Source organism: Lithobates pipiens, unplaced genomic scaffold (genome assembly GCF_037356315.1).
Source record: "Lithobates pipiens isolate NorthernLeopardFrog02 unplaced genomic scaffold, aLitPip1_a1.2 Scaffold_55, whole genome shotgun sequence".
NCBI classification, from domain to species: Eukaryota; Metazoa; Chordata; class Amphibia; order Anura; family Ranidae; genus Lithobates; species Lithobates pipiens.
Genome location: NW_027507877.1, coordinates 4,209,283 through 4,237,076, shown reverse-complemented (window position 1 = coordinate 4,237,076; position 27,794 = coordinate 4,209,283). Strand labels below are relative to the sequence as shown.

General features: G+C 47.9%; 1 protein-coding gene across 2 annotated transcripts in view; it reads right to left on the bottom strand.

Moving 5' to 3' along the window:
- The window catches only part of LOC143957723 (cytosolic phospholipase A2 gamma-like), a 204,947-nt gene that overhangs the window by 38,742 nt on the left and 138,411 nt on the right, over positions 1 to 27,794 (bottom strand). For both annotated transcript variants that reach the window (XM_077467424.1, XM_077467423.1), the window contains 2 exons: positions 5,824 to 5,853; positions 545 to 580 (listed from right to left, as the gene is read on the bottom strand). In XM_077467424.1, coding sequence (XP_077323550.1) covers positions 545 to 580; positions 5,824 to 5,853 — 66 coding nt within the window. The remainder of the gene's footprint in view (positions 1 to 544; positions 581 to 5,823; positions 5,854 to 27,794) is intronic.

The window sequence follows — 27,794 nt, the reverse complement described above, 5'->3', positions numbered from 1 at the left end:
CTTCCTGCTGTCTTGTTCAGAACGCCAGAGTCTGACGCAAGTACGACCTGTGGGACCCTGGATCCAAAGAAAGGTCCATAAAGACAAGAATGAGCATGTATGGGGTGGAGGAACTTGACTGGCCTGCACAGAGTTATGACCTCAACCCGATAGAACACCTTTGGGATGAATTAGAACGGAGAATGTGAGCCAGGGATGCTCATCCAACATCAGTGCCTGACCTTGCAAATTCGTTTCTGGAAGAATGGTCAAACATTCCTGTAGACACCCTCCTAAACCTTGTGGACGGCCTTCCCAGAAGAGTTGAAGCTGTTAGAGCTGCAAAGGGACAACTCAATATTGAACCCTACGGACTAAGACTGGGATGTCATTAAATTTCATGTACATGTAAAGGAAGGTGTCCCAATACTTTTGGTAATATATATATATATATATATATATATATATATATATATATATATATATATATATATTCTAAATTACAGAAAACGTGATACTTAATGTGATTGTAGCCGTATACAGGCAGAAGGTGAAGTCTCCTTACCACCAGTAATCCAGCTCTTGAATCTTCGCCAGGTTTCTGGATAAAATGAACAGAAACAATCAGTGTGAAGTGTGACACGGATACAAAGATTCATTTACTAAGGGTCACAAAGGTCACAAATCACAATAGTCATGAATTTCAAAGAATCCAAAGAAAATGATTACTAAAACAACAAATTCATTTGGTTTATTTCTTTACGACTTCAGAGGGTTCTATGAGTTCTGTAATACATGTCGCATTCTGTATTGTTAGGATTGGCCAAAGTCCCAAAATATCAAAGTCGCAAGAAAGTCACCAAAATAATACAAGGATGTGAGAAATGAAATCCAATCTCCCGAAATTACGGATTGATTTGGAACCACGAAGGTACAAAAGAAATACCGAAAATACAAAACAAATTCTGAACACAAATCATTCTAACATAATGAATGTGATGGAATTAAATGATTGCCGAATGAATCTGAAATAAAATGAATTTGTTTGTGATGCAAATCTCTAATGATTACTATGTATGACATGATATTATTAAATTGCAGTGGAGCTGCGGGATGACGTCATTATAATGACAGATCTTCTTATCCTTCATACGTCAGATAATATTCTAAGTAGAAGCAATTTCTGTACAAATTCCAAAGTTAAAAAAACAACTATCTATTCATTGTGGAAGGAAGGGAGGAAGGGATGAAGGGAGGGAGGAAGGAAGTGAGGAAGGAAGGGAGGGAGGGATTATGGAAGGAAGGGAGGGAGGGATGAAGGGAGAAAGGGAGCGAGGGAGGAAGTAAGGGAGGAAAGGAGGGAGCAAGGAAGGGAGGGAGGGAGGGATGAAGGGAGAAAGGGAGCGAGGGAAGAAGTAAGGGAGGAAAGGAGGGAGGAAGGGAGGGAGGAAGGCATGAAGAGAGGGAGGAAGGCATGAAGGGAGGGAGGAAGTAAGGGAGGGAAGAAGGAAGGGAGGAAGGAAGTAAGGAAGGAAGGGAGGGAGGAAAGGAAGGAGAAAGTGAAGGAAGGAGGGAGGGAGGAAGGGAGGGAGGGAGGGATGAAGGGAGGGAGGAAGGAAGTGAGGAAGGAAGGGAGGGAGGGATGATGGAAGGAAGGGAGGGAGGGAGGGATGAAGGGAGAAAGGGAGCGAGGGAGGAAGTAAGGGAGGAAAGGAGGAAGCAAGGAAGGGAGGGAGGAAGGCATGAAGGGAGGGAAGGGATGAAGGAAGGGAGGAAGGAAGGGAGGGAAGAAGGAAGGGAGGAAGGAAGTAAGGAAGGAAGGGAGGAAGGGAGGGAGGAAAGGAAGGAGAAAGGGAAGGAGGAAGGGAGAAAGGGAAGGAAGGGAGGGAGGAGGGAAGGAAGGAAGGGAGGGAGGGAGGAAAGGATGAAGAGAAGGAAGGAAGGAAAGGTTGAAGGAAGGGAGGAAGGAATGGAGGAAGGGATGAAGAAGGAAGGGAGGGAGGAAGAAAGGGATGAAGGAAGGGAGGGAGGAAGTAAGGGAGGAAGTAAGGGAGGGAGGGAGGAAGTGAGGAAGGGAGGGAGGAAAGGAAGGAGAAAGGGAAGGAAGGAGGGAGGGAGGAAGGGAGGGAGGTAGGAAGGGAGGGAGGGAGGTAGGAAGGGAGGGAGGGAGGGATGAAGGGAGGGAGGAAGGAAGTGAGGAAGGAAGGGAGGGAGGGATGATGGAAGGAAGGGAGGGAGGGAGGGAGGGAGGGAGGGATGAAGGGAGAAAGGGAGCGAGGGAGGAAGTAAGGGAGGAAAGGAGGGAGCAAGGAAGGGAGGGAGGAAGGCATGAAGAGAGGGAGGAAGGCATGAAGGGAGGGAGGAAGGGATGAAGGAAGGAAGGGAGGGAAGAAGGAAGGGAGGAAGGAAGTGAGGAAGGAAGGGAGGGAGGAAAGGAAGGAGAAAGGGAAGGAGGAAGGGAAAAAGGGAAGGAAGGAGGGAGGAAGGAAGGGAGGGAGGAGGGAAGGAAGGAAGGAAGGGAGGGAGGAAAGGATGAAGAGAAGGAAGGAAGGAAGGGATGAAGGAAGGGAGGAAGGAATGGAGGAAGGGATAAATAAGGAAGGGAGAGAGGAAGAAAGGGATGAAGGAAGGGAGGGAGGAAGTAAGGAAGGGAGGAAGTAAGGGAGGGAGGAAGGGGGGAAGGAAGGAAGGAAGGAAGGAAGGGAGGAAAGAAGGGAGAAAGGAAGGGATGAAAGGAGGGATGAAGGGAGGGAGGAAGGGAGGGAAGGAGGGAGGGAGGGAGAAGGGAAGGGAGGAAAAAAGGGAAGGAGGAAGGAAGGGAAGAAAGAAAGAGAGGGAAGAAGGGAGGAAGTAAGAAAGGGAGGGAGAGAGGAAGGAAGGAAGGGAGGAAGAAAGGGATAAAGAAAGGGAAGGGAGAAAGGGAGGGAGAAAGGGGGAGGGAGGAAGGAAGGGAGGGAGGGAGAAAGGGGGAGGAAGTAAGGGAGGGAGGAAGGGGGGAAGGAAGGAAGGAAGGAAGGAAGGGAGGAAAGAAGGGAGAAAGGAAGGGATGAAAGGAGGGATGAAGGGAGGGAGGAAGGGAGGGAAGGAGGGAGGGAGGGAGAAGGGAAGGGAGGAAAAAAGGGAAGGAGGAAGGAAGGGAAGAAAGAAAGAGAGGGAAGAAGGGAGGAAGTAAGAAAGGGAGGGAGAGAGGAAGGAAGGAAGGGAGGAAGAAAGGGATAAAGAAAGGGAAGGGAGAAAGGGAGGGAGAAAGGGGGAGGGAGGAAGGAAGGGAGGGAGGGAGAAAGGGGGAGGAAGTAAGGGAGGGAGGGAGGGAGAAAGGGATGAAGAAAGGGATGAAGAAAGGGAGGAAGGAAAGAAGGGAGAAAGGAAGGGGGCAGTACTGGCATGGTGATATCAGTGCCTCTCTCTACACTAGTACATTGTGATTGGAGGGTCACTCCCTTGAGGGGGCGGGTACATGACACCCTGTACTCACAAAAGCTGGCCATACACGGGCCAGTTGTTGTTTTTTTTTGTTCAGCCAATGGGTTGAATGGAAAAAAACTGACCCAATTTCCCCATACACACACAGTGTATCATTCTATTCTGAAGCAATGAGACGGATGGCTACTCCAGGTGAGTATGATAATCCACCAGAAGCACAATGTAAGTGTGAAGTATTGTCACTCCTTGGCCTGTTGTTATAGTCCTGCTGGCAGTCTTTCAATAAACCTGCTGGACAGATTGGTGTGCAGCTACTTATTTCTACTTGGTCTAAATTGTATTCTGACAATCTATGGCCTGCAGTTCTGATTGAGTGATAAATGACTGTTCAACCACAGGGGCCACACATGGACCAGAATTCAACCGGTCCATGTAGAACTGGTCACATTCTGATCCATTAATCGCTTTAGTGTAAAGGCCCGTACACACGGTCGGACTTTTTGACAACAAACATGCAAATTAGCTGTTTTGGAGCAACATCCGACCGTGTGTATGCTCCATCGGACAAACTTTTTTGGTTTTCATCGGACTTTTGTTGGCTGTGCGAACGGACAAACTTTCTGGCAACAAAAGTCCGATGGAGCAAAGTCCGACCGTGTGTATGCAAAAGCATCGGACTTTTGTACAAGGTACAAACACGCATGCTCAGAACCATTGCAAACGATCGAACTACAATACAGAAGTTGACCAAAGGTGGCGCTGGAGTCATTGAACGTCCTCTTTTGAAGTGGCGTCCGTACGTTGTGACGTCACCACGTTCGTGTTTGTTGTCAAAAAGTCCGACCGTGTGTATGCAATACAAACTTGTGGACAACACACTTTGTACAAAAGTCCACGGGAAAGTTTGTACAAGTCCGACCGTGTGTATGGGGCTTTACAGATTGCCTGATGGTGAGTGCTATTCTATCTGCATGAGCAGTATGGGACCCGGAAGCTAATAGAGATCACTATAGTAGTGGCGTAGTAGCAACATAGAAGCTGCTATGTAGTAGCATTGTAGTGGTGTAGTAATGATGTGTTAAGCCCCATACACACGGTCGGACTTGTACAAACTTTTCCATGGACTTTTGTACAAAGTGTGTTGTCCACAAGTTTGTATTGCATACACACGGTCGGACTTTTTGACAACAAACACGAACGTGGTGACGTCACAACGTACGGACGCCACTTCAAAAGAGGACGTTCAATGACTCCAGCGCCACCTTTGGTCAACTTCTGTATTGTAGTCTGATCGTTTGCAATGGTTCTGAGCATGCGTGTTTGTACCTTGTACAAAAGTCCGATGCTTTTGCATACACACGGTCGGACTTTGCTCCATCGGACTTCTGTTGTCAAAAAGTTTGTCCGTTCGCAGAGCCAACAAAAGTCCGATGAAAACAGAAAAAGTTTGTCCGATGGAGCGTACACACAGTCGGATGTTGCTCCAAAACAGCTAATTTGCATGTTTGTTGTCAAAAAGTCCGACCGTGTGTACGGGCCTTTAGTTGTGGAATAGAGGGGGTTGTAGTGGTGTATGAATGGTGTAGTAGTTGTTCAATAGATGTGGTTGTAGCGGTATAGTAATGGTGTAGTGGTTGCGTGGTAGTTGTGGAGTAGAGGGGATTGTGGTGCAGTGTAGTAATGGTTTAGTAGTTGTGGAATAGAGGGGGTTGTAGTGGTGTAGTAATGGTGTAGTAGTTGTGGAATCAAGGGGTTGTAGTGGTGTAGTAATGGTGTAGTCGTGGAATAGAGAGGGTTGTAGTGGTGTAGCAATGGTGTAGTAGTTGTGGAATTGAGGGGGTTGTAGTGGTGTAGTATCGGATGTCAAAGTGGTGTATTAGTGATGTAGTAGTGGGTGTAGTAGAGGTGTAGTAAAGGGTGCTCTAGTGGTGTAGTAGTGGTATAGTAGCAGTGGAGCTGTGGTGTAGTAGAGACTGTCATAGTGGTGTAGTAACAGTGTAGAAGAGGTGTAGTATCAGATGTCCTAGTGATGTAGTAGTGGTTTAGTAGTGGTGTAGTAGTAGGTGTAGTGGTGTAGTAGCAGTGGAGCAGGGGTGTAGTAGAGTCTGTCATAGTGGTGTAATAGTGGTGTAGTAGCAGTGGAGTAGGTGTGTAGTAAAAGATGTCATAGTGGTGTAGTAACAGCGTAGTAGTAATGTATATACAGTGATTTCCAGTTTTTAGAGGGATCGGTATGGTATATTCTGTGCATTGTTCCATTGGGCCAAGTTACAGCAATGTAACATTATTCATACTTTGAATCCTTCTATAACAATCAGACTAGTAATGAGTATAAACTTGGACTTGTTCTGGTTTTACTGAATTATAATGAACATTTGTTAATAAACAATCACATCATAATACAAAAAGAATGTTCCTTACTTGTGCAGAAGCTCACAGATCTATATTTTGCTGTTGGATGTGGAAATAAGAGAAGAGAGGTGAGTTAAGAAATTGCATTAGTAACACAAATTCATCTAAAAAACACACAACGTCTTGTATAGGTGAATGGAGGAGAACATTGGAGGAAGAGAACATGGGAGGAGGAGAACATGGGAGGAGGAGAACATGGGAGGAGGAGAACATGGGAGGAGGAGAACATGGGAGGAGGAGAACATGGGAGGAGGAGAACATCAGAGGTGGAGAATATCAGAGGTGGAGAACATTGGAGGAGGAGAATATTGGAGGTGGAGAACATTGGAAGAGGAGAACATCAGAGGAGAAAAACATCAGAGGAGAAAAACATTGGAGGAGAAAAACATTGGAGGAGAAGAACATTGGAGAAGAAGATCAGAGGGGGAGAACATTGAAAGAGGAGAACATTGGAGGAGAAGAACGCTGGAGGAGAACACCGGAGGAGGAGAACATTGGAGGAGGAGAAAAACAAGATATTTTGGGGGCACACCCTAAAAGATGCATTAAAGATGGTGCAGCCATAAGACCATACAACCAAACAAAATATTACAGCGCACACATGGAGAAGAGTCACAGTCTATGGATAGTGTAGGACCTGTTTAGGTGTTTTAAATAAGGCTTGCTGGAGGTAAATGTCTTTTTTGCATGTGTGCGCTGTAATATTTTATTCTGTTGTATGGTCTTATGGCTGCACCATCTTTAATGCATCTTTTAGGGTGTGCCCCCCAAATATCTTGTTTGTCTATTGTACGGATTCTGACCAAATCCTTTTGGGTGTGGAGCACCCCACTCCCTCATCAAGTGCCTCTCATTAGTGTCCACCTGTTTCATGGGGGGAGACCTCTAGTTCTCCCATATAGAGGAGTGTATGGCCGCGTACACACGGGCGGACTGTTCGCCCAACTTTGTCCGCTGAACAGTGTTTCAGCGGACAGTCCGCTCGTGTGTGGGCTTCAGCGGACAGTTTCAGCGGACTGTCTGACGAACAAAGTCTTACGGAATTTCCGTAAAACTGTCCGCTGAAACTTGGTTTGAGGGGACAGTCCGCCCATGTGTGTGCCAGTCCGCTGTACTTTCGAAATGAGCGAACTGTTTCCCCCCGGAGAAAAGTCTGCTCATTTCGAGCGCGTCTCCAGGTAGGTGGGGCCCGCGAAGGAGACTTTGCGGGCACCGCCGCATGGTATGGACTTAAAGGGGAACTCCAACGACGAAAAAAATCGGCGTGGGGGTTCCCCCAAAGTCCACAACAGACCCTTGTACGAGCACGCTACCCGGCCAGCCAGGAAAGGGGGGCGAGCGAGCGCACCCCCCTTCTGAGCCATACCAGGCCGCGTGCCCTCAACATGGGGGGTGCCTTGGGGAAGGGGGGGCCGCGCGCCCCCCCACCCCAAAGCACCTTGTCCCCATGTTGATGAGGACAAGGGCCTCTTCCCGACAACCCTGGCCGTTGGTTGTCGGGGTCTGCGGGCGGGGGGCTTATCGGAATCTGGGAGCCCCCTTTAATAAGGGGGCCCCCGGATACCGGCCCCCCACCCTATGTGAATGAGTATGGGGTACAATGTACCCCTACCCATTCACCTGTGAAAAAAAGTACAAAAAAAAAAAAAAACACAACACAGGGTTAAAATATTTTATTGCACAGCTCCGGGGGTCTTCCGTCTTTGCAGGTCTTCTCGCCGGACTCCTCCGCTATCTTCTTGTAGCTCTTTTGCTAGCGGAGGAGTCCGGCTTTCTTCCTCCCCGCCGCCGGCCTCTTCTCCCGACTTCGGGGGTCTTGTCCCCCTCTTCGGTTCTTCTGCCGGGCCACCGCGCCTTCTTCTAGCTCTTTTAGAGGCGGTGGCCCGGTCTTCTGTCGCTGCTGTCACCGTCGCCGCCTTCCGTTCTTCTTCTTCTTCTTCTTCCCCAGGAGATGTTGCCTCGACGATCTCTCCGGCCGGAATGCCAGAGCCGCGCTGCGCGGCCACTTATATAGTGACAATGGGGCAGTGTCACATGCTATATGTCACATGGGTTGGTCACATGGGTTGATGTCACATGGGGACTATGACATCGTAAGGGGGCGGGGTCACCATGTGACACCAACCCATGTGACATATACCATGTGACACCGCCCCATTGTCACTATATAAGTGGCCGCGCAGCACGGCTCTGGCATTCCGGCCGGAGAGATCGTCGAGGCAACATCTCCTGGGGAAGAAGAAGAAGAAGAACGGAAGGCGGCGACAGCGGCGACAGAAGACCGGGCCACCGCCTGTAAAAGAGCTAGAAGAAGGCGCGGTGGCCCGGCAGAAGAACCGAAGAGGGGGACAAGACCCCCGAAGTCGGGAGAAGAGGCCGGCGGCGGGGAGGAAGAAAGCCGGACTCCTCCGCTAGCAAAAGAGCTACAAGAAGATAGCGGAGGAGTCCGGCGAGAAGACCCCCGAAGACGGAAGACCCCCGGAGCTGTGCAATAAAATATTTTAACCCTGTGTTGTGTTTTTTTTTGTACTTTTTTTCACAGGTGAATGGGTAGGGGTACATTGTACCCCATACTCATTCACATAGGGTGGGGGCCGGTATCCGGGGGCCCCCTTATTAAAGGGGGCTCCCGGATTCCGATAAGCCCCCTGCCCGCAGACCCTGACAACCAACGGCCAGGGTTGTCGGGAAGAGGCCCTTGTCCTCATCGACATGGGGACAAGGTGCTTTGGGGTGGGGGGGCCGCGCGGCCCCCCTTCCCCAAGGCACCCCCCATGTTGAGGGCACACGGCCTGGTACGGCTCAGAAGGGGGGGCGCTCGCTCGCCCCCCTTTCCTGGCCGGCCAGGTAGCGTGCTCGTACAAGGGTCTGTTGTGGACTTTGGGGGAACCCCCACGCCGATTTTTTTCGGCGTTGGGGTTCCCTTTAACTCCATACCAGGCGGCGGAGCCAGCCACGTCTCCTTCACGGGCCCCGCCTACCTGGAGACGTGCTCGAAATGAGCGGACTGTCCTTCGCGTGTGTGGGTGAGTCCGTTCATTTCAAAAGTTGAGCGGACTGTTTGGCGAACTTAGTCCGCTGTAATTAGTCCGCTCAAAAAGTGCCGTGTGTGGGCAAGTCCGTTCGTTCAAAAGTTTGGACGGACTGTTTCTCAAACTGTTTGAGGAACTTAGTTGGGCGAACAGTCCGCACGTGTGTACGCGGCCTATGGCTCCCATGGTTCAGAGAAGCCGGATCTCCCATTCTATGGACCCACTAATCATGGGGTACTTTGTCACAGTAAGTGGGCTTAAGCACCGTATACAATATGGTGTGACCAAATCCCCATATTTTTTTATAATGTTTTTTGAAAATGTCTAATGGTGTTTTAAATATGCCTTGCTGGAGGTAAATGTCTTTTTACATGTGTGCGCTGTAACATTTTGTTCCATTGCAGGAGGAGAACACTGGAGGAGAAGAACATCGGAGGAGGAGAACACTGGAGGAGGAAAACATCAGAGGAGGAGAACATTGGAGAAGAATATCGGAGAAGGAGAACATTGGTTGAGGAGAACACTGCAGGAGGAGAACATTGGAGGAGGAGAACACTGGAGGAGAAGAACATCGGAGGAGAAGAACATTGGTGGAGGAGAAAATTTGAGGTGGAGAACATTGGAGGATGAGAACACTGGAGGAGGAGAACTTTAGAGGAGGAGAACTTTGGAGGAGGAGAACATCGGAGGAGGAGAACATTGGTGGAGGAGAACATTGGTTGAGGAAAATACCGGCGGAGGAGAACATTGGAGGAGGAGAACACCGGAGGAGAAAAACATCGGAGGAGAAGAACATCGGAGGAGGAGAACATTTGAGGTGGAGAACATTGGAGGAGGAGAACATTTGAGGAGGAGAACATCAGAGGAGAACATTGGAGGAGGAGAACACTGGAGCAAAAGAACATCGGAGGAGGAGAACATTTGAGGTGGAGAACACTGGAGGAGAACATTTGAGGAGAACATCAGAGAAGGAGAACATTTTAGGAGGAGAACTTCAGAGGAGACCATTGGAGGAGGAGAACATTTGAGGAGGAGAACATCAGAGGAGAACATTGGAGGAGGAGAACACTGGAGCAGAAGAACATCGGAGGAGGAGAACATTTGAGATGGAGAACACTGGAGGAGGAGAACATTTGAGGAGAACATCGGAGAAGGAGAACATTTGAGGAGGAGAACTTCAGAGGAGACCATTGGAGGAGGGGAACACTGGATTAGGAGAATATTGGAGGAGGAGAACATTGGAGGATGAGAACATTGGCGGATGAGAACATTGGAGGAGGAGAATACTGGAGGAGAACATTGGAGGAGGAGAACATTGGAGGAGGAGAATATTGGAGGATGAGAACATTGGAGGATGAGAACATTGGAGGAGGAGAACACTGGAGGAGAACATTGGAGGAGGAGAACATTGGAGGAGAACATTGGAGGAGGAGAACATTGGAGGAGGAGAACATTGGAGGAGGAGAACATTGGAGGAGAACATTGGAGGAGGAGAACATTTGAGGAGGAGAACATTTGAGGAGGAGAACATTGGAGGAGGAGATCCTGAGGAAATGATGAGGGAAGAAATCTGCAGTCAGACCTGCCATACAATAGCAGAATATTGATGGAATTTTTCCATCTTCCAATCATTAGTGGGATGAAGTTTATTTTTGACCGCAGTGACAACAAAATTTGAAGGATAATATTTTTTAACACAATGGGGGTCAATTCACTAAGAGTTAAATAATGGAAAATAAAATGCGGTAATATATTACATGCGGCAAATCAGTTGTGAAAGTTCAATTCACTAAGAATTTTGCATTAAATAAGAAATTAGGTATTTTTTCAATTGTTCGGTAACTACCACATTCTCTGGTGTGGTAATTTATCACACTTGTCATTGGTTAAGGGTTGTTTAACCTCTTCAGCTCCAGAAGATTTACCCTCTTAATGACCAGGCCATTTTTCGCGATACGGCATTGCGTCACTTTAACTGACAATTGCACGGTCGGGCGACGTTGTACCCAAGTAAAATTGACATCTTTTTTTTTTTTTCCCAACAAATAGAGATTTCTTTTGGTGGCATTTGATCAACTCGGTTTTTATTTTTTGCGCTATAAACAAAAAAAGAGCGACAATTTAAAAAAAAAAAAAGAATATTTTTTACTTTCTGTTATAATTAGGGATGAGCCGAACACCCCCCGGTTCGGTTCGCACCAGAACTTGCGAACGACCCCCGCGTTCGGTACGAACGTTAGAACCCCATTGAAGTCTATGGGACTCGAACGTTCGAATTGGAAAGTGCTAATTTTAACGGCTAATATGCAAGATAGTGTGCTAAAAAGGGTTTGGCGATCTGCCTCCTGCCTCAGGGGACATGGGTCACTGCAAAAAAAAGTTTTAAAAACTACCGTTTTGGCGGGAGCACTGATTTTAATGACGATTAAAGTGAAAAAAAAAAAGTGAAATATTCCTTTAAATATGGTGCCTGGGGGGTGTCTGTAGTATGCCTGTGAAGTGCCACGTGTTTCCCGTGTTTAGAACAGTCCCTGCACAAAATGACATTAAACGGAAATAACACCATTTAACCACCTCAGTACAGTGCAGTTACACCCCCTTCCTGACCAGACCAATTTTCAGCTTTCAGCGCTCTCACACTTTGAATGACAATTACTCAGTCATCCAACACAGTATCCATATGAAACTTGCGTCCTTTTTTCCACACAAATAGAGCTTTCTTTTAGTGGTATTTAATCACTAGTGGGTTTTTTATTTTTTGTGCTATAAATAAAATAAAACGTAAATTTTGTGAAAAAAATGCCTTTTTCTTCGTTTCTGTCATAAATTTTTGCTAATTAGTAATTTTTCTTCATAAATTTTGGCCAAAATGTATACTGCTACATATCTTTGGTAAAAATAACCCACATTAGTATATATTATTTGGTCTTTGTGAAAGTTATAGAGTCTACAATCTATGGTGCCAATCACTGAAAATTCATCACTTCTGATCAGGCCTTCAGTACATCAGGTGTACCTAATTTCTTGAGACTCTAACTAGTCAGGAAAGTACAAATACCCCCCAAATGACCCCTTTTTACAAAGTAGACATCCCAAGGTATTAAGTAAGTAGCATGGTGAGTTTTTTTAAGTTGTCATTTTTTCCCACAATTCTTTGCAAAATGAAGATTTTTTTTTTTTTTTTTTTTTTTTTTACTAAATTGTCATATTATCAGGTTATTTCTCACACACAGCATATGCATACAACAAATTACCCCCCAAAATACATTCTGCTACTCTTCCCGAGTACGCCGATACCACATGTGTGAGACTTTTACACAGCCTGGCCACATACAGAGCACCAACATTGATGTAGTACCTTCAGACGTTCTACGAGCAAAAATGACGCATCTCATTTCTCAACCACCTATTACACTTTTGAAGTCCCTGGAGTACCAGCACAATGGAATTTCCCATAAAATCACCCCATTTTGGAAAGCTAACACCCCAACGTATAATCTGTGAGGCATAATGAGTCTTTTGAATGGTTAATTTTTTTCCAGAAGTTTTTGGAATATGTGGAAAAAAATTAAAACGCATTTTTTTTTACACAAAATTGTCAATTTATAAGATATTTCTAACACATAGCATGTATATAGCAAAAATGACACCCCAAAATACATTCTGCTACTCTTCCCGAGTACAGCGATACCACGTGTGTGAGACTTTTACAAAGCCTGGCCACATACAGAGCACTAACATTGATGTAGTACCTTCAGACGTTCTATGAGCAAAAATTACGCATCTCATTTCTCAACCACCTATTACACTTTTGAAGGCCCTGGAGTACCAGGACAATGGAATTTCCCATAAAATTACCCCATTTTGGAAAGCAAACACCCCAACGTATAATCTGGGAAGCAGAATGAGTCTTTTGAACGGTTCATTTTTTTCCAGAGGTTTTTGGAATATGTGGAAAAAAATTAAAACGCATTTTTTTTTTACACAAAATTGTCAATTTATAAGATATTTCTAACACATAACATGTATATAGCAAAAATTACACCCCAAAATACATTCTGCTACTCCTCCCGAGTATGGCGATACCACATGTGTAGGACTTTTACACAGCCTGGCCACATAGAGAGGCCGAACATTGAAGTAGTACGTTCAGGCGTTCTAGGAGCATAAATGACACATCTTATTTCATTCCTACCCATCACACTTCTGAAGGTCCTGGACCACCAGGACAGTGAAATTACCCACAAAATGACCCCATTTTGGAAAGTAAACACCCCAACGTATATTCTATGAGACATGGGCTGCAAATAGGTACCCGGGTACTCTGATGGCCTGGTGACAGGTACTCGGGTACTCTGATGGCCTGGTGACAGGTACTCGGGTACTCTGATGGCCTGGTGACAGGTACTCGGGTACTCTGATGGCCTGGTGACAGGTACTCGGGTACTCTGATGGCCTGGTGACAGGTACTCGGGTACTCTGATGGCCTGGTGACAGGTACTCGGGTACTCTGATGGCCTGGTGACAGGTACTCGGGTACTCTGATGGCCTAGTGACAGGTACTCGGGTACTCTGATGGCCTGGTGACAGGTACTCGGGTACTCTGATGGCCTGGTGACAGGTACTCGGGTACTCTGATGGCCTGGTGACAGGTACTCGGGTACTCTGATGGCCTGGTGACAGGTACTCTGATGGTTTGGTGACTGGTATTTGGGTACTCTGAAGGGCGGTGACAGGTACTCTGGTACACAGATGGACTGGAACAGGTACTCGGGTACTCAGATGGGCTGTGACAGGTACTCGGTACTCTAATGGACTGTGACAGGTACTCGGTGCTCTAATGGACTGTGACAGGTACTCGGTGCTCTAATGGACTGTGACAGGTACTCGGTACTCTAATGGACTGTGACAGGTACTCGGTACTCTAATGGACTGTGACAGGTACTCGGTACTCTAATGGACTGTGACAGGTACTCGGTACTCTAATGGACTGTGACAGGTACTCGGTACTCTAATGGACTGTGACAGGTACTCGGGTACCCTGATGGGCCGTGACAGGTACTCGGGTACCCTGATGGGCCGTGACAGGTACTCGGGTACCCTGATGGGCCGTGACAGGTACTCGGGTACACTGATGGGCCGTGACAGGTACTCGGGTACTCTGATGTGCCGTGACAAGTACTCGGATACTCTGGTGTGCCGTGACAGGTACTCGGGTACTCTGATGTGCCGTGACAGGTACTCGGGTACTCTGATGGGCCGGGACAGGTACTCGGGTACTCTGATGGGCCGGGACAGGTACTCGGGTACTCTGATGGGCCGGGACAGGTACTCGGGTACTCTGATGGGCCGGGACAGGTACTCGGGTACTCAGATGGGCTGGGACAGGTACTCGGGTACTCAGATGGGCTGGGACAGGTACTCGGGTACTCTGATGGGCTGGGACAGGTACTCGGGTACTCTGATGGGCTGGGACAGGTACTCGGGTACTCTGATGGGCTGGGACAGGTACTCGGGTACTCTGATGGGCCGGGACAGGTACTCGGGTACTCAGATGAACTGTGACAGGTACTCGGGTACTCAGATGGGCTGGGACAGGTACTCGGGTACTCAGATGGGCTGGGACAGGTACTCGGGTACTCAGATGGGCTGGGACAGGTACTCGGGTACTCAGATGGGCTGGGACAGGTACTCGGGTACTCAGATGGGCTGGGACAGGTACTCGGGTACTCTGATGGGCTGGGACAGGTACTCGGGTACTCTGATGGGCCGGGACAGGTACTCGGGTACCCTGATGGGCCGGGACAGGTACTCGGGTACTCTGATGGGCTGGGACAGGTACTCGGGTACTCTGATGGACTGTGACAGGTACTCTGATGGACTGTGATTGACAGGTATTATGAGGGGTGGTGACAGGTCCTCTTTATTGGGGGGGGGGGGAATCAGTGTGCTTGATGTGTACTGTAGGCGGTAACGAGATGTTACCGCAATCTCCTCCTCACACACGATCAGTGTGTGAGGAGGAGAACCCGGTAACATCCCGTTACCGCGGTTTGTTTACATTTTTAGTGATCGGCTGTGAAAGGATCACAGCCGATCACGTGGGTAAACAGCCAGCCAATGGCTGTTTACCAGTGTCGGTGACGAGCAGTGTTCCCGGGGAACACGCCGCCACCGACGTGCACGCGCAGCGCGCTCGCGATCGCGCGCATGCGCCGTGCACGTAGGGGGTGTGACCATCTGTGATCGGCCGTGACTTCATCACGGCCGATCACGTGGTAAACAGCCATAACGAATGGCTGTTCACCCCCTTCGGTGGCGAGCGGTGTCTCCGTGACACGCCGCCACCGAAGAAACAGGGATGCGCGCGCACGATCGCGCGCATCCCTGTTTAAACGGGAGGCCGTCATATGACGGCCTCCCGCCGCAATAGCTGCGCCGCCTGGCCGTTTTTTGACGGCCGGCGGTCAGCAACTGGTTAAAACTGCTTGCGGTTTTAATGTTATATCTGGTTCCTGCAATATGGTTGAAAATCATTCAGAAAAATGGCATGGGTAGCCCTCCCTGCCCATTACCAGCCTATTTGGGTCTTGTACGCATATTAAGGGGAACCCCGTACCCATATTAAAAAAAAAGGAAATGCGTGTGGCCCCCAGGCCCTATATACTCAGAACAGCAGTATACAGGCGGTGCAAACAAGACAGGGACTGTGTAGGTTTGTTGTGTTAAGTTGAATCTGTTTGTCATTTTCAACCGGTACATTTTTAAAGTGTAGCTCCAGTCAAAAAAAATATCTTTAAGCTTTTTGGAAAACATAGGGAAGGGTTATCACCCCTGTATAATTTGTTTTGTCGTCCATCTTTTTTCATCTCACTTGCTGTTGTCTCCTTCCGTTTGCAAGTAGGAGATGTTTGTAAATTGGATGTTTGAAAGTAGGGGTCTGCCCTATATGCTCTGCAGAAATGGCGGAACAAGGTGTTGGTTTTGCAACAACATTGTAAGCCCTCAAAGTGACCCTTGGTGGCCGCTGGAGCGCCCTGCTGTGAACGATTATATCAAGAATTGTAATTACATGCCATTGTTGAACAGTGGTAGAAAAATTGACCTTTGGTGGTTGTGGTGCTGGTGCCACAACACTATAAGTCCTCACAGTTACTCTGGGTGGGCACAGGAAGGGGCCCTCCTGTGAAATATTATATCAAGAATTGTAATTACATGTCCCTGTTAAACAGGGGCAGAAAAATTGGGCCTTAGGCACTGCTGCCATCACACTGCAACCTCTGCCATACACTCTAGTTTTTTTGCAGGAATTAGCCCTGCTGCAAAGCATTGCATCAAAAATTTTACTTAAACGCCCCTGTTAAACAGGGGCAGAAAAATTGGGCCTTAGGCACTGGTGCCATCACACTGCAACCTCTGCCATACACTCTAGTTTTATTGCAGGAATTAGCCCTGCTGCAAAGCATTGCATCAAAAATTGTACTTAAACGCCCCTGTTAAACAGGGGCAGAAAAATTGGGCCTTAGGCACTGGTGCCATCACACTGCAACCTCTGCCATACACTCAGTTTTTTTGCAGGAATTAGCCCTGCTGCAAAGCATTGCATCAAAAATTTTACTTAAACGCCCCTGTTAAACAGGGGCAGAAAAATTGGGCCTTAGGCACTGGTGCCATCACACTGCAACCTCTGCCATACACTCTAGTTTTATTGCAGGAATTAGCCCTGCTGCAAAGCATTGCATCAAAAATTGTAGTTAAACGCCCCTGTTAAACAGGGGCAGAAAAATTGGGCCTTAGGCACTGGTGCCATCACACTGCAACCTCTGCCATACACTCTAGTTTTATTGCAGGAATTAGCCCTGCTGCAAAGCATTGCATCAAAAATTTTACTTAAACGCCCCTGTTAAACAGGGGCAGAAAAATTGGGCCTTAGGCACTGGTGCCATCACACTGCAACCTCTGCCATACACTCTAGTTTTTTTGCAGGAATTAGCCCTGCTGCAAAGCATTGCATCAAAAATTGTACTTAAACGCCCCTGTTAAACAGGGGCAGAAAAATTGGGCCTTAGGCACTGGTGCCATCACACTGCAACCTCTGCCATACACTCTAGTTTTATTGCAGGAATTAGCCCTGCTGCAAAGCATTGCATCAAAAATTGTACTTAAACGCCCCTGTTAAACAGGGGCAGAAAAATTGGGCCTTAGGCACTGGTGCCATCACACTGCAACCTCTGCCATACACTCTAGTTTTATTGCAGGAATTAGCCCTGCTGCAAAGCATTGCATCAAAAATTTTACTTAAACGCCCCTGTTAAACAGGGGCAGAAAAATTGGGCCTTAGGCACTGCTGCCATCACACTGCAACCTCTGCCATACACTCTAGTTTTATTGCAGGAATTAGCCCTGCTGCAAAGCATTGCATCAAAAATTGTACTTAAACGCCCCTGTTAAACAGGGGCAGAAAAATTGGGCCTTAGGCACTGGTGCAATCACACTGCAACCTCTGCCATACACTCTAGTTTTATTGCAGGAATTAGCCCTGCTGCAAAGCATTGCATCAAAAATTGTACTTAAACGCCCCTGTTAAACAGGGGCAGAAAAATTGGGCCTTAGGCACTGGTGCCATCACACTGCAACCTCTGCCATACACTCTAGTTTTATTGCAGGAATTAGCCCTGCTGCAAAGCATTGCATCAAAAATTTTACTTAAACGCCCCTGTTAAACAGGCGCAGAAAAATTGGGCCTTAGGCACTGGTGCCATCACACTGCAACCTCTGCCATACACTCTAGTTTTATTGCAGGAATTAGCCCTGCTGCAAAGCATTGCATCAAAAATTGTACTTAAACGCCCCTGTTAAACAGGGGCAGAAAAATTGGGCCTTAGGCACTGGTGCCATCACACTGCAACCTCTGCCATACACTCTAGTTTTATTGCAGGAATTAGCCCTGCTGCAAAGCATTGCATCAAAAATTGTACTTAAATGCCCCTGTTAAACAGGGGCAGAAAAATTGGGCCTTAGGCACTGGTGCCATCACACTGCAACCTCTGCCATACACTCTAGTTTTATTGCAGGAATTAGCCCTGCTGCAAAGCATTGCATCAAAAATTGTACTTAAACGCCCCTGTTAAACAGGGGCAGAAAAATTGGGCCTTAGGCACTGGTGCCATCACACTGCAACCTCTGCCATACACTCTAGTTTTATTGCAGGAATTAGCCCTGCTGCAAAGCATTGCATCAAAAATTTTACTTAAACGCCCCTGTTAAACAGGGGCAGAAAAATTGGGCCTTAGGCACTGGTGCCATCACACTGCAACCTCTGCCATACACTCTAGTTTTATTGCAGGAATTAGCCCTGCTGCAAAGCATTGCATCAAAAATTGTACTTAAACGCCCCTGTTAAACAGGGGCAGAAAAATTGGGCCTTAGGCACTGGTGCCATCACACTGCAACCTCTGCCATACACTCTAGTTTTATTGCAGGAATTAGCCCTGCTGCAAAGCATTGCATCAAAAATTGTACTTAAATGCCCCTGTTAAACAGGGGCAGAAAAATTGGGCCTTAGGCACTGGTGCCATCACACTGCAACCTCTGCCATACACTCTAGTTTTATTGCAGGAATTAGCCCTGCTGCAAAGCATTGCATCAAAAATTTTACTTAAACGCCCCTGTTAAACAGGGGCAGAAAAATTGGGCCTTAGGCACTGGTGCCATCACACTGCAACCTCTGCCATACACTCTAGTTTTATTGCAGGAATTAGCCCTGCTGCAAAGCATTGCATCAAAAATTGTACTTAAATGCCCCTGTTAAACAGGGGCAGAAAAATTGGGCCTTAGGCACTGGTGCCATCACACTGCAACCTCTGCCATACACTCTAGTTTTATTGCAGGAATTAGCCCTGCTGCAAAGCATTGCATCAAAAATTTTACTTAAACGCCCCTGTTAAACAGGGGCAGAAAAATTGGGCCTTAGGCACTGGTGCCATCACACTGCAACCTCTGCCATACACTCTAGTTTTATTGCAGGAATTAGCCCTGCTGCAAAGCATTGCATCAAAAATTGTACTTAAACGCCCCTGTTAAACAGGGGCAGAAAAATTGGGCCTTAGGCACTGGTGCCATCACACTGCAACCTCTGCCATATACTCTAGTTTTATTGCAGGAATTAGCCCTGCTGCAAAGCATTGCATCAAAAATTGTAGTTAAACGCCCCTGTTAAACAGGGGCAGAAAAATTGGGCCTTAGGCACTGGTGCCATCACACTGCAACCTCTGCCATATACTCTAGTTTTATTGCAGGAATTAGCCCTGCTGCAAAGCATTGCATCAAAAATTGTAGTTAAACGCCCCTGTTAAACAGGGGCAGAAAAATTGGGCCTTAGGCACTGGTGCCATCACACTGCAACCTCTGCCATATACTCTAGTTTTATTGCAGGAATTAGCCCTGCTGCAAAGCATTGCATCAAAAATTGTACTTAAACGCCCCTGTTAAACAGGGGCAGAAAAATTGGGCTGCTGGCATCACCCAGAACCAAAAATGTTCTTCCAACATATCAGCGGAGGAGGAAGAGGATAGACAATCAACATAACAGGACAGTCACTCAGCATCAGCATAGGCAGTCTTGAAGGGATGTGGTATTTCAAAAAAAATTATTCGGTTACATCAGCTTCAGGTGCTTGGTAGCTGTGGGTGATCCAAGACTGATTCATCTTGATGAAGGTCAGTCGATCAACTGATTCGGTGGACAGGCGCACCCTGTGATCGGTAACGAAGCCACCAGCAGCACTGAAGGTGCGTTCCGAAAGAACGCTGGATGCAGGACAGGCCAGTAGCTCAATTGCATACTGTGCAAGCTCTGGCCAGTGATCCATCCTCAAGACCCAGTAAGCCAGAGGATTTTCAGTGGGAAAGGTGTCCAAGTCTGACCTTGCCCCTAGGTATTCCTGCACCATGTAAATTAGACGCTGGCGATGGGTGCTGGAACCAATCATACCTTGGGGCTGTGGACTAAAAAATTGTCTGAAAGCATCAGTCAGACGGCCACCTTCTCCACCGCTCCTTCTGACTGATGCCTCAGCAACACGTTGTCCAGGACCAGGAGTTTGTGACCTCCCAGTCTCTGGGAACGCGTTGCACAGAGCTTTCTGCAAGGCCTCCCGGAGATGTCTCATCCTCTGCTCCCTCTGCGATGGCAAGATAAGGTCGACAACCTTACCCTTGTACCGTGGATCAAGGAGAGTGGCCAGCCAGTAATGGTCCCTCTCCTTGATCCGAAGAATACGAGGATCCTTCCGCAGGCTTTGCAGGATCAGGGAGGCCATGCAGCGTAGGTTAGCTGAGGCATTCGGTCCGGAGTCCTCTGGGTCACTAAGGACAACATGATCCGCAGCTACCTCCTCCCAGCCACGTACAAGTCCACGTGTTTCTTGGGACTGTAAATCATCCCTATAAGACTGCTGCTGCTGATGCTGAGTGCCAGCCTCCACCTCCATGCTGACACAATCATCCTCCTCCTCCTCTTCCTCCTCCTCACCCTCTTCCTGTGTGATGGGTGGCACAGCAGGAACAGTGTCTGGATAAAGGGGGCCTTGAGAGGCAAGGAAGTCCTCCTCTTCCTGCCTCTGTTCTGCCTCAAGTGCCCTGTCCATTATTCCACGCAGCGTATGCTCCAAGAGGTGGACAAGAGGTACAGTGTCACTGATGCATGCACTGTCACTGCTCACCATCCTTGTGGCCTCCTCAAACGGTGACAGGACAGTGCATGCATCCCTGATCATGCCCCACTGGCGTGGTGAGAAAAAACCAAGCTCTCCTGACCCTGTCCTGGTGCCGTAGTCGCAGAGGTACTCATTGATGGCCCTCTGCTGCATGTGAAACCGCTGCAGCATGGCCAATGTTGAGTTCCATCTGGTGGGCATGTCACATATAAGGCGGTTCTTGGGCAGGTTCAACTCCTTTTGGAGCTCAGCCAGCCGAGCACAGGCATTAAATGATCGGCGGAAATGCACACAGACTCTCCTGGCCTGTTTCAGGACATCCTGTAAGCCGGGGTACCTGCCCAAGAACCGCTGCACCACCAGGTTAAGGACGTGAGCTACACAGGGCACATGGGTCAGTTGTCCCTGTCGGAGGGCGGAGAGGAGGTTGGTGCCATTGTCGCAAACCACCATTCCTGGCTTAAGCTGGCGTGGCGTCAACCACCTCTCGGTCTGCCCCTGCAGAGCTGACAAAACATCCGCCCCAGTGTGGCTCCTGTCCCCCAAACAAACCAGCGCAAGCACGGCATGGCATCGTTTTGCCTGCGTATATGCGTAGCCCCTGCAACGCCTACGGAGCACCGCTGGTTCTGAGGACAGAGCACTGGAAGAGGCCATGGAGGAAGAAGAAGAGGAGGGGGTGGAGGAGAGAGGTGTGTCACAACCAATAGTAGCATTTTGGAGGCGTGGTGGCGGAACAACCTCCAATACTACTGCACCTTGTCCTGCATCCTTCCCAGCAGCCAGAAGAGTGACCCAATGGGCCGTGAAAGACAGGTAACGTCCCTGTCCATGCCTGCTGGACCATGAGTCAGCGGTAATATGCACCTTACCGCTGACCGCCCTGTCCAGCGAGGCAAGGACATTGCCTTCCACATGCCGGTAGAGAGCCGGAATTGCCTTCCGTGAGAAAAAGTGGCGTTTGGGGACCTGCCACTGAGGAACCGCACATTGTACAAACTCACGGAAGGGGGCCGAGTCTACCAACTGAAAAGGCAGCAGTTGAAGTGCTAGCAATTTAGCCAAGCTAGCATTCAACCGCTGGGCATGTGGATGGCTGGGAGTAAATTTCTTCTGCCGTTCCAGCAGCTGGGGCAGGGACATTTGTCTGCTATAATCGGACGTGGATGTACCACTAGCAGAGTTCCCGGAAGCACTTGGCTGTGACACACCTAATTCTACACCTTCATTCCTCTCAGAGCAGGTTTCAGAGAGGACTGAAGGTCTAGTGGGGTTGGAGATGCCAGCTGATGAGGAGCAAGGAGAGGTCCGCTTTGTTCTTTGGTGTGGGTCTTTGAGGTATGCTTGCCAACGAGCTGCATGGCAGGTCAACATATGTCTGGTCAAGCATGTGGTGCCCAAGCGGCTGATGTTTTGGCCACGTGAGATACGCTTGAGACATATGTTGCAAATAGCAGCGGTGCGATCTGATGCACTCGTCTCAAAAAAGGCCCACACCAAAGAACTTTTAGAATAACGCGCAGAGGAAGCGCTCTGCGCAGAGGAAGCGCTCTGCGCAGGCGGAGCTCTGCGGTGTGATTCAGTTGGTGTGCTGCCCCTAAGCTTGCCCCCGGAGGGCATCCTGCCTCGTTGGACATGTGCCTCCTCCTCCTCCTCCTCCTCCTCCCTCCTTCCAGGCACCCACGTGGAGTCAGTGCCCTCATCATCCCCTCCCTCTTCATCGCTGTAGCAAACCTGGCAGTATGCTGCAGCTTGTGGAACATGACTGCCAGATTGCTGTCCTTCTTGAGCATCCCCTCTCTCTGTGCTCACGCTACTGCCTTCCTCTAGCTGAGTGTCATCATCAGAGCCCACCAAACACTGGGCATCCTCCTGGAGCATGTACCCAACACTGTGTTTAAAGAGTTCAGGAGACTCCTCAGGAGGACGTGGTGGGTCTAGGGAAGGAGTCACTGATGATGACATTGAGAGGAGGGACGACGATGTGTTGGCAGCTGCTTTTCTACTACCCTGAGACTGGGTGAGAGAGGATGAGGAGGATGAAGAGGGCTTGGTCATCCACTCTGCCAAGTCGTTGGCATGTTGCGGTTCAACATGTCCAGCTGCAGAAAAGAAGGACAAGCATGTCCCATGGCCACGTGCTGATGACAATGCACCGCGTCCACGACCAGCAGTGTTGTCTCTAGACACAGAGCCTGCTTGCCCTCTTTTATCGGCTCGCGCCTGTCTGCCTCTCCTTGCTGGCCTTCCAGACATGGTAATGGCCTGAAGGGAGTTGGGTAAAACAGTAGTTGGGTAGTTTATATTGTGCTGGAGGCACACAACACCCACTAACTCCTGCAGATGCCTTTTTTATAGAACAGCAGAGTTAAAGGGGTATATACAGATGTATACTGTGCTGTGCTGGAAGCACACACAACTTCCAATAACTCCAGCAGATGTCAATCGGGCCCAAATAGAGAACAGCTATGTAGGTGGATAATAGCGGTATGTACTGGGTACAGAGCAGGCACACAGCACGCACTATCTCCTGAGTGACACTACTGACTGCAAGCTCTATTGTTAAAGATGGACCACTAGCTATATAGGTGAGGTGAATATCACGGTGTATACTGCGGTCAGGGCACGCAGACAATAACAAGAAAACAGCAGAGTTAAAGGGGTATATACAGATGTATACTGTGCTGTGCTGGAAGCACACACAACTTCCAATAACTCCAGCAGATGTCAATCGGGCCCAAATAGAGAACAGCTATGTAGGTGGATAATAGCGGTATGTACTGGGTACAGAGCACGCAGACAGCACGCACTATCTCCTGAGTGACACTACTGACTGCAAGCTCTATTGTTAAAGATGGACCACTAGCTATATAGGTGAGGTGAATATCACGGTGTATACTGCGGTCAGGGCACGCAGACAATAACAAGAAAACAGCAGAGTTAAAGGGGTATATACAGATGTATACTGTGCTGTGCTGGAAGCACACACAACTTCCAATAACTCCAGCAGATGTCAATCGGGCCCAAATAGAGAACAGCTATGTAGGTGGATAATAGCGGTATGTACTGGGTACAGAGCACGCAGACAGCACGCACTATCTCCTGAGTGACACTACTGACTGCAAGCTCTATTGTTAAAGATGGACCACTAGCTATATAGGTGAGGTGAATATCACGGTGTATACTGCGGTCAGGGCACGCAGACAATAACAAGAAAACAGCAGAGTTAAAGGGGTATATACAGATGTATACTGTGCTGTGCTGGAAGCACACACAACTTCCAATAACTCCAGCAGATGCCAATCGGGCCCAAATAGAGAACAGCTATGTAGGTGGATAATAGCGGTATGTACTGGGTACAGAGCAGGCACACAGCACGCACTATCTCCTGAGTGACACTACTGACTGCAAGCTCTATTGTTAAAGATGGACCACTAGCTATATAGGTGAGGTGAATATCACGGTGTATACTGCGGTCAGGGCACGCAGACAATAACCAGAAAACAGCAGAGTTAAAGGGGTATATACAGATGTATACTGTGCTGTGCTGGAGGCACACACAACTTCCAATAACTCCAGCAAATGACAATCGGGCTCAAATAGAGAACAGCTATGTAGGTGTATATAGTGGTATGTACTGGGTACAGAGCACGCAGACAGCACGCACTAACACTACTGACTGCAAGCTCTATTATTAAAGCTAGATCACTAGCTATATAGGTGAGGTGAATATAGTGGTGTATACTGCGGTCAGGGCACAGACAGTAACCACTACACAAGAGCAAAATAGTAAATCAGCCAAAAACGATTGGTGTGTAACTGTGTTGAAGGTACACAGAACACCCACTGCTTTCAGATGCTAACAAACACTACACGAGGCCGCCTGAAAGGCAGCTTTATATAGTGTGGGGCGTGCACTACACAGTCTGAGCTATGATTGGCCACAGGCAGGATGCCTGTGGCCAACCATTGCTCTTCCCGCCACTGGCGCTGCGATTGGCCAAGCATGCGGGGTCACAGTGCATGCTTGGCCAATCGTGAGACAGCAATGCATTGCGCCATCGCAGTGCATTGTGAGCCACACGAATTTTGCCGCGAACGGCCCAAACGTTCGGAATTCGGCGAACGCACGAACGACCGATGTTCGAGTCGAACATGCGTTCGACTCGAACACGAAGCTCATCCCTAGTTATAATACATCCAATAAAAAAGAATGTGAAACATTTTCTTTCTTCATAAATTTATCCCGATTATTAATTATTGATTTATCTGCTACATATTTTTGGTAAAAAATCTCAATAAGGGTATATTGATGAGTTTGTGCAAAAGTTATGTATGGGAATCATTTATGGATTTTTTTATCTATTTTTATTTTTTTTACTAGTAATGGCGGTGATCAGCGATTTATAGCGGGACTGCAACATTGTGGTGGACAAATCTGGCCCTAATGCCGCGTACGCATGATCGGAAATTCCGCCAGCAAAAGTCGGATGAGAGCTTTTGGTCGGAAATTCCGACTGTGTGTATGCTCCATCTGACTTTCCCGCCAGCAAAAGATTGAGAGCGGGTTCTCTATTTTTTCGACGGAAAAAGTTCAGATCGGAAATTCCAATTGTCTGTAGCACAGTGGCGATCCGCCTATAGGGGGTGTCCGGGCGGCGCCGCCACAACCCCCCCCCCCCCCCCTTACAGGCAGTCCCAAAAAAAATTGAAAAAACATTTTTTTTTTTTTCAAATGGCCCTTTAAAAAAAAAAAATTGAAAAAAAGTCCTTAAGTGCACTGTGTACGAGCGCCGGACACAGTGTACTATGTGAAGCGCCACGTCAACGCAATCACAAGATTGCAGACGCGGCGCTTCATTTGCGGGGTTTTAACCCGCCTTGTGGCCCAATGAAAAGTGCTGATCTGCATCCGCCCGGCGCCCATAGGTTTACTATACTATGTGCTTTGAGTGACAGACTAGTTAGTATGTCACTTTTCCCCTGTGTCAGACCAGTGCGCCGAGCGGAGGAGCGGAGGAGTAAACTCCCGCACTTGCCGCTATGAAACTCAACAACAAGGTAGATGCTGGAAATCCATAGGAGGGGGCGGAGCTCAATGATTCCACCAACAGCCAAACGAGACACAGCAACACTAGTGGAGATATTAGAATCACTGACCATGGGGCGCATGCGCGGAAGCGTCCAAGATGGCCGCATAGACCGGGAGCTCCGCGCCACCCTGGCCTAACGTCCGCCGCCACGACTTTCTGAGCCCTCGTTTCTGCCGGTAAACGGTCGCATCTGTTTGGGGAAACCGCAGGCTTTACACGAATGCCCGGCTCTAAGTCCCGTCGGAACTCCAAACCCGCGCTTTCCACAGCGTTAGCGGTGTCGGGCCGTTCCAAGATGGCCGCCGTTACCTCACAACACACAGCCTGCAATGAGGATTCCATAGCGGACCAGGACCACACAGCTGAGCACCTCTCTTTAACTTCAAACGGCACAGTGAGTGAAACTCAACCCGGAGCCCCATCCCCAACATCCACTGACCCCCCTCTGAGACATATTGGGGGGGGAAAGTAATTCCTCCACAAACTCCTCCACAAGGCATATGTTGCCTATCAGCTTTGCTTCTTGGGACATAGTTCCTAGAGATTTGCCTTCTCCTCCCACTGACTTTGCATCCATGATGAACGCATTCTCTCAAATGTTGTCTAGAGGTTTATCTCAAACTGCTACACAGATCACAGCTTCTATCCATGCTGATCTGCAACAATTAGGAACCAGGATTGATGCAATAGAGCTACAATTGGATCAGTCATGTCTACGTATTAACCAAAATACAGCCAGGATACAAGAACTTCAGGATCATTTAGAAACAGCCACAGCTAAAATTGACGACCTCGAAAATAGGTCGAGGAGATATAATTTCCGTGTCAGAGGCATTCCTGAATCTATCAAGGACACTCATCTCGCTATCCAAGACCTCATTAAAAGTTTAATTCCCACAATCTCACAGTATCGTCTAGAATTAGACAGGGCTCACAGGGCTCTGCAACCTCTTCGTTCAGATGGACTTCCTAGAGACATTATAGTGAAACCTCACTACTATTCAGTGAAAGACGAGATAATGAGACTTTCCAGAACCTCAGATTCTCTGACATTTCAGGATCATTCCATACAAATTTTTACCGATTTGTCACCATACACAGTCCAAAAACGACGAGCTCTTAAACCACTACTTCAAGTTCTGTCGAGCAGAGAAATCCCTTACAGGTGGGCCTTTCCTCTCCGCCTGAATTTCTCATTTAATAATAAACCGTACCACTTCTCGACGTTCCAAGATGGAGAACGACTTCTGCTTCAATTGGGATTGATCAACCAGGAACTCCCACAAACTTCTACACCGAAAGGAACCTCTTCGGCCAAACGCCCCTCACCGACCAGCCCCTTGACGCAAATATGGCAGAAACAGATGCCTAAGAGATCGAGGGAATCTCCACCAACCTGAATATATTCCTATTCTGTCCACTCTTTGTTGGAAAATTGACTTCCTTACGTTTTGTCCTCAGGGCCGAACCTTTACCCGGGCCGGGTTGACCATAGGTCCTGTTTTTTTTTTTTCCTGGTAACTTCTCCAGGTGTTTTTCCACAGAAGACATTATTTTTTATTTATTTTTTTGCTTGCTCCTAATGTTGAAAATTTAATAATATTTTTCCTTTTTGACATATACTTTTACTGTATTGCCTGTATTAGCCTCCTCTTCCTCTATAATTTTACTAATTATTTCTCTCTCCATCTGACCTTTTGGCTTTATACTTGATGGTTTTTTTTTATTTTTTCTTATATTGGCTTTTTTTGCCATTAAGTCATGGTCACCCATCTCGTAGAGTAAGAGGGGGGCAGTTGCTCATTATTTATATATCCCCTATGTTTATTTTTGTCTGGGCTCAGATTATTTGTTTTAGTGCCAATGAGATAATCAACCTCTGCGGCGGGGTTGTCCAGGGTGGGTACAATGCACCCCCCTTTTTACTTCGATAGGAGAACTTTTTCTCCTACCGGGGTTCGTTTACTGCGTCCCTTGTGGGCCGCTTTGGGATTTTTTCCCTTTCTATTTTTAGTTATTGTATACATTTCTAAATTTTTTTTTTTTTTGTTTGTATTGAATTGTTATTTTATATAATACATATCCTAATGTACTTCTATTTTATTTTCTATTTTTCTAACTCTATTCTCTACTTACCT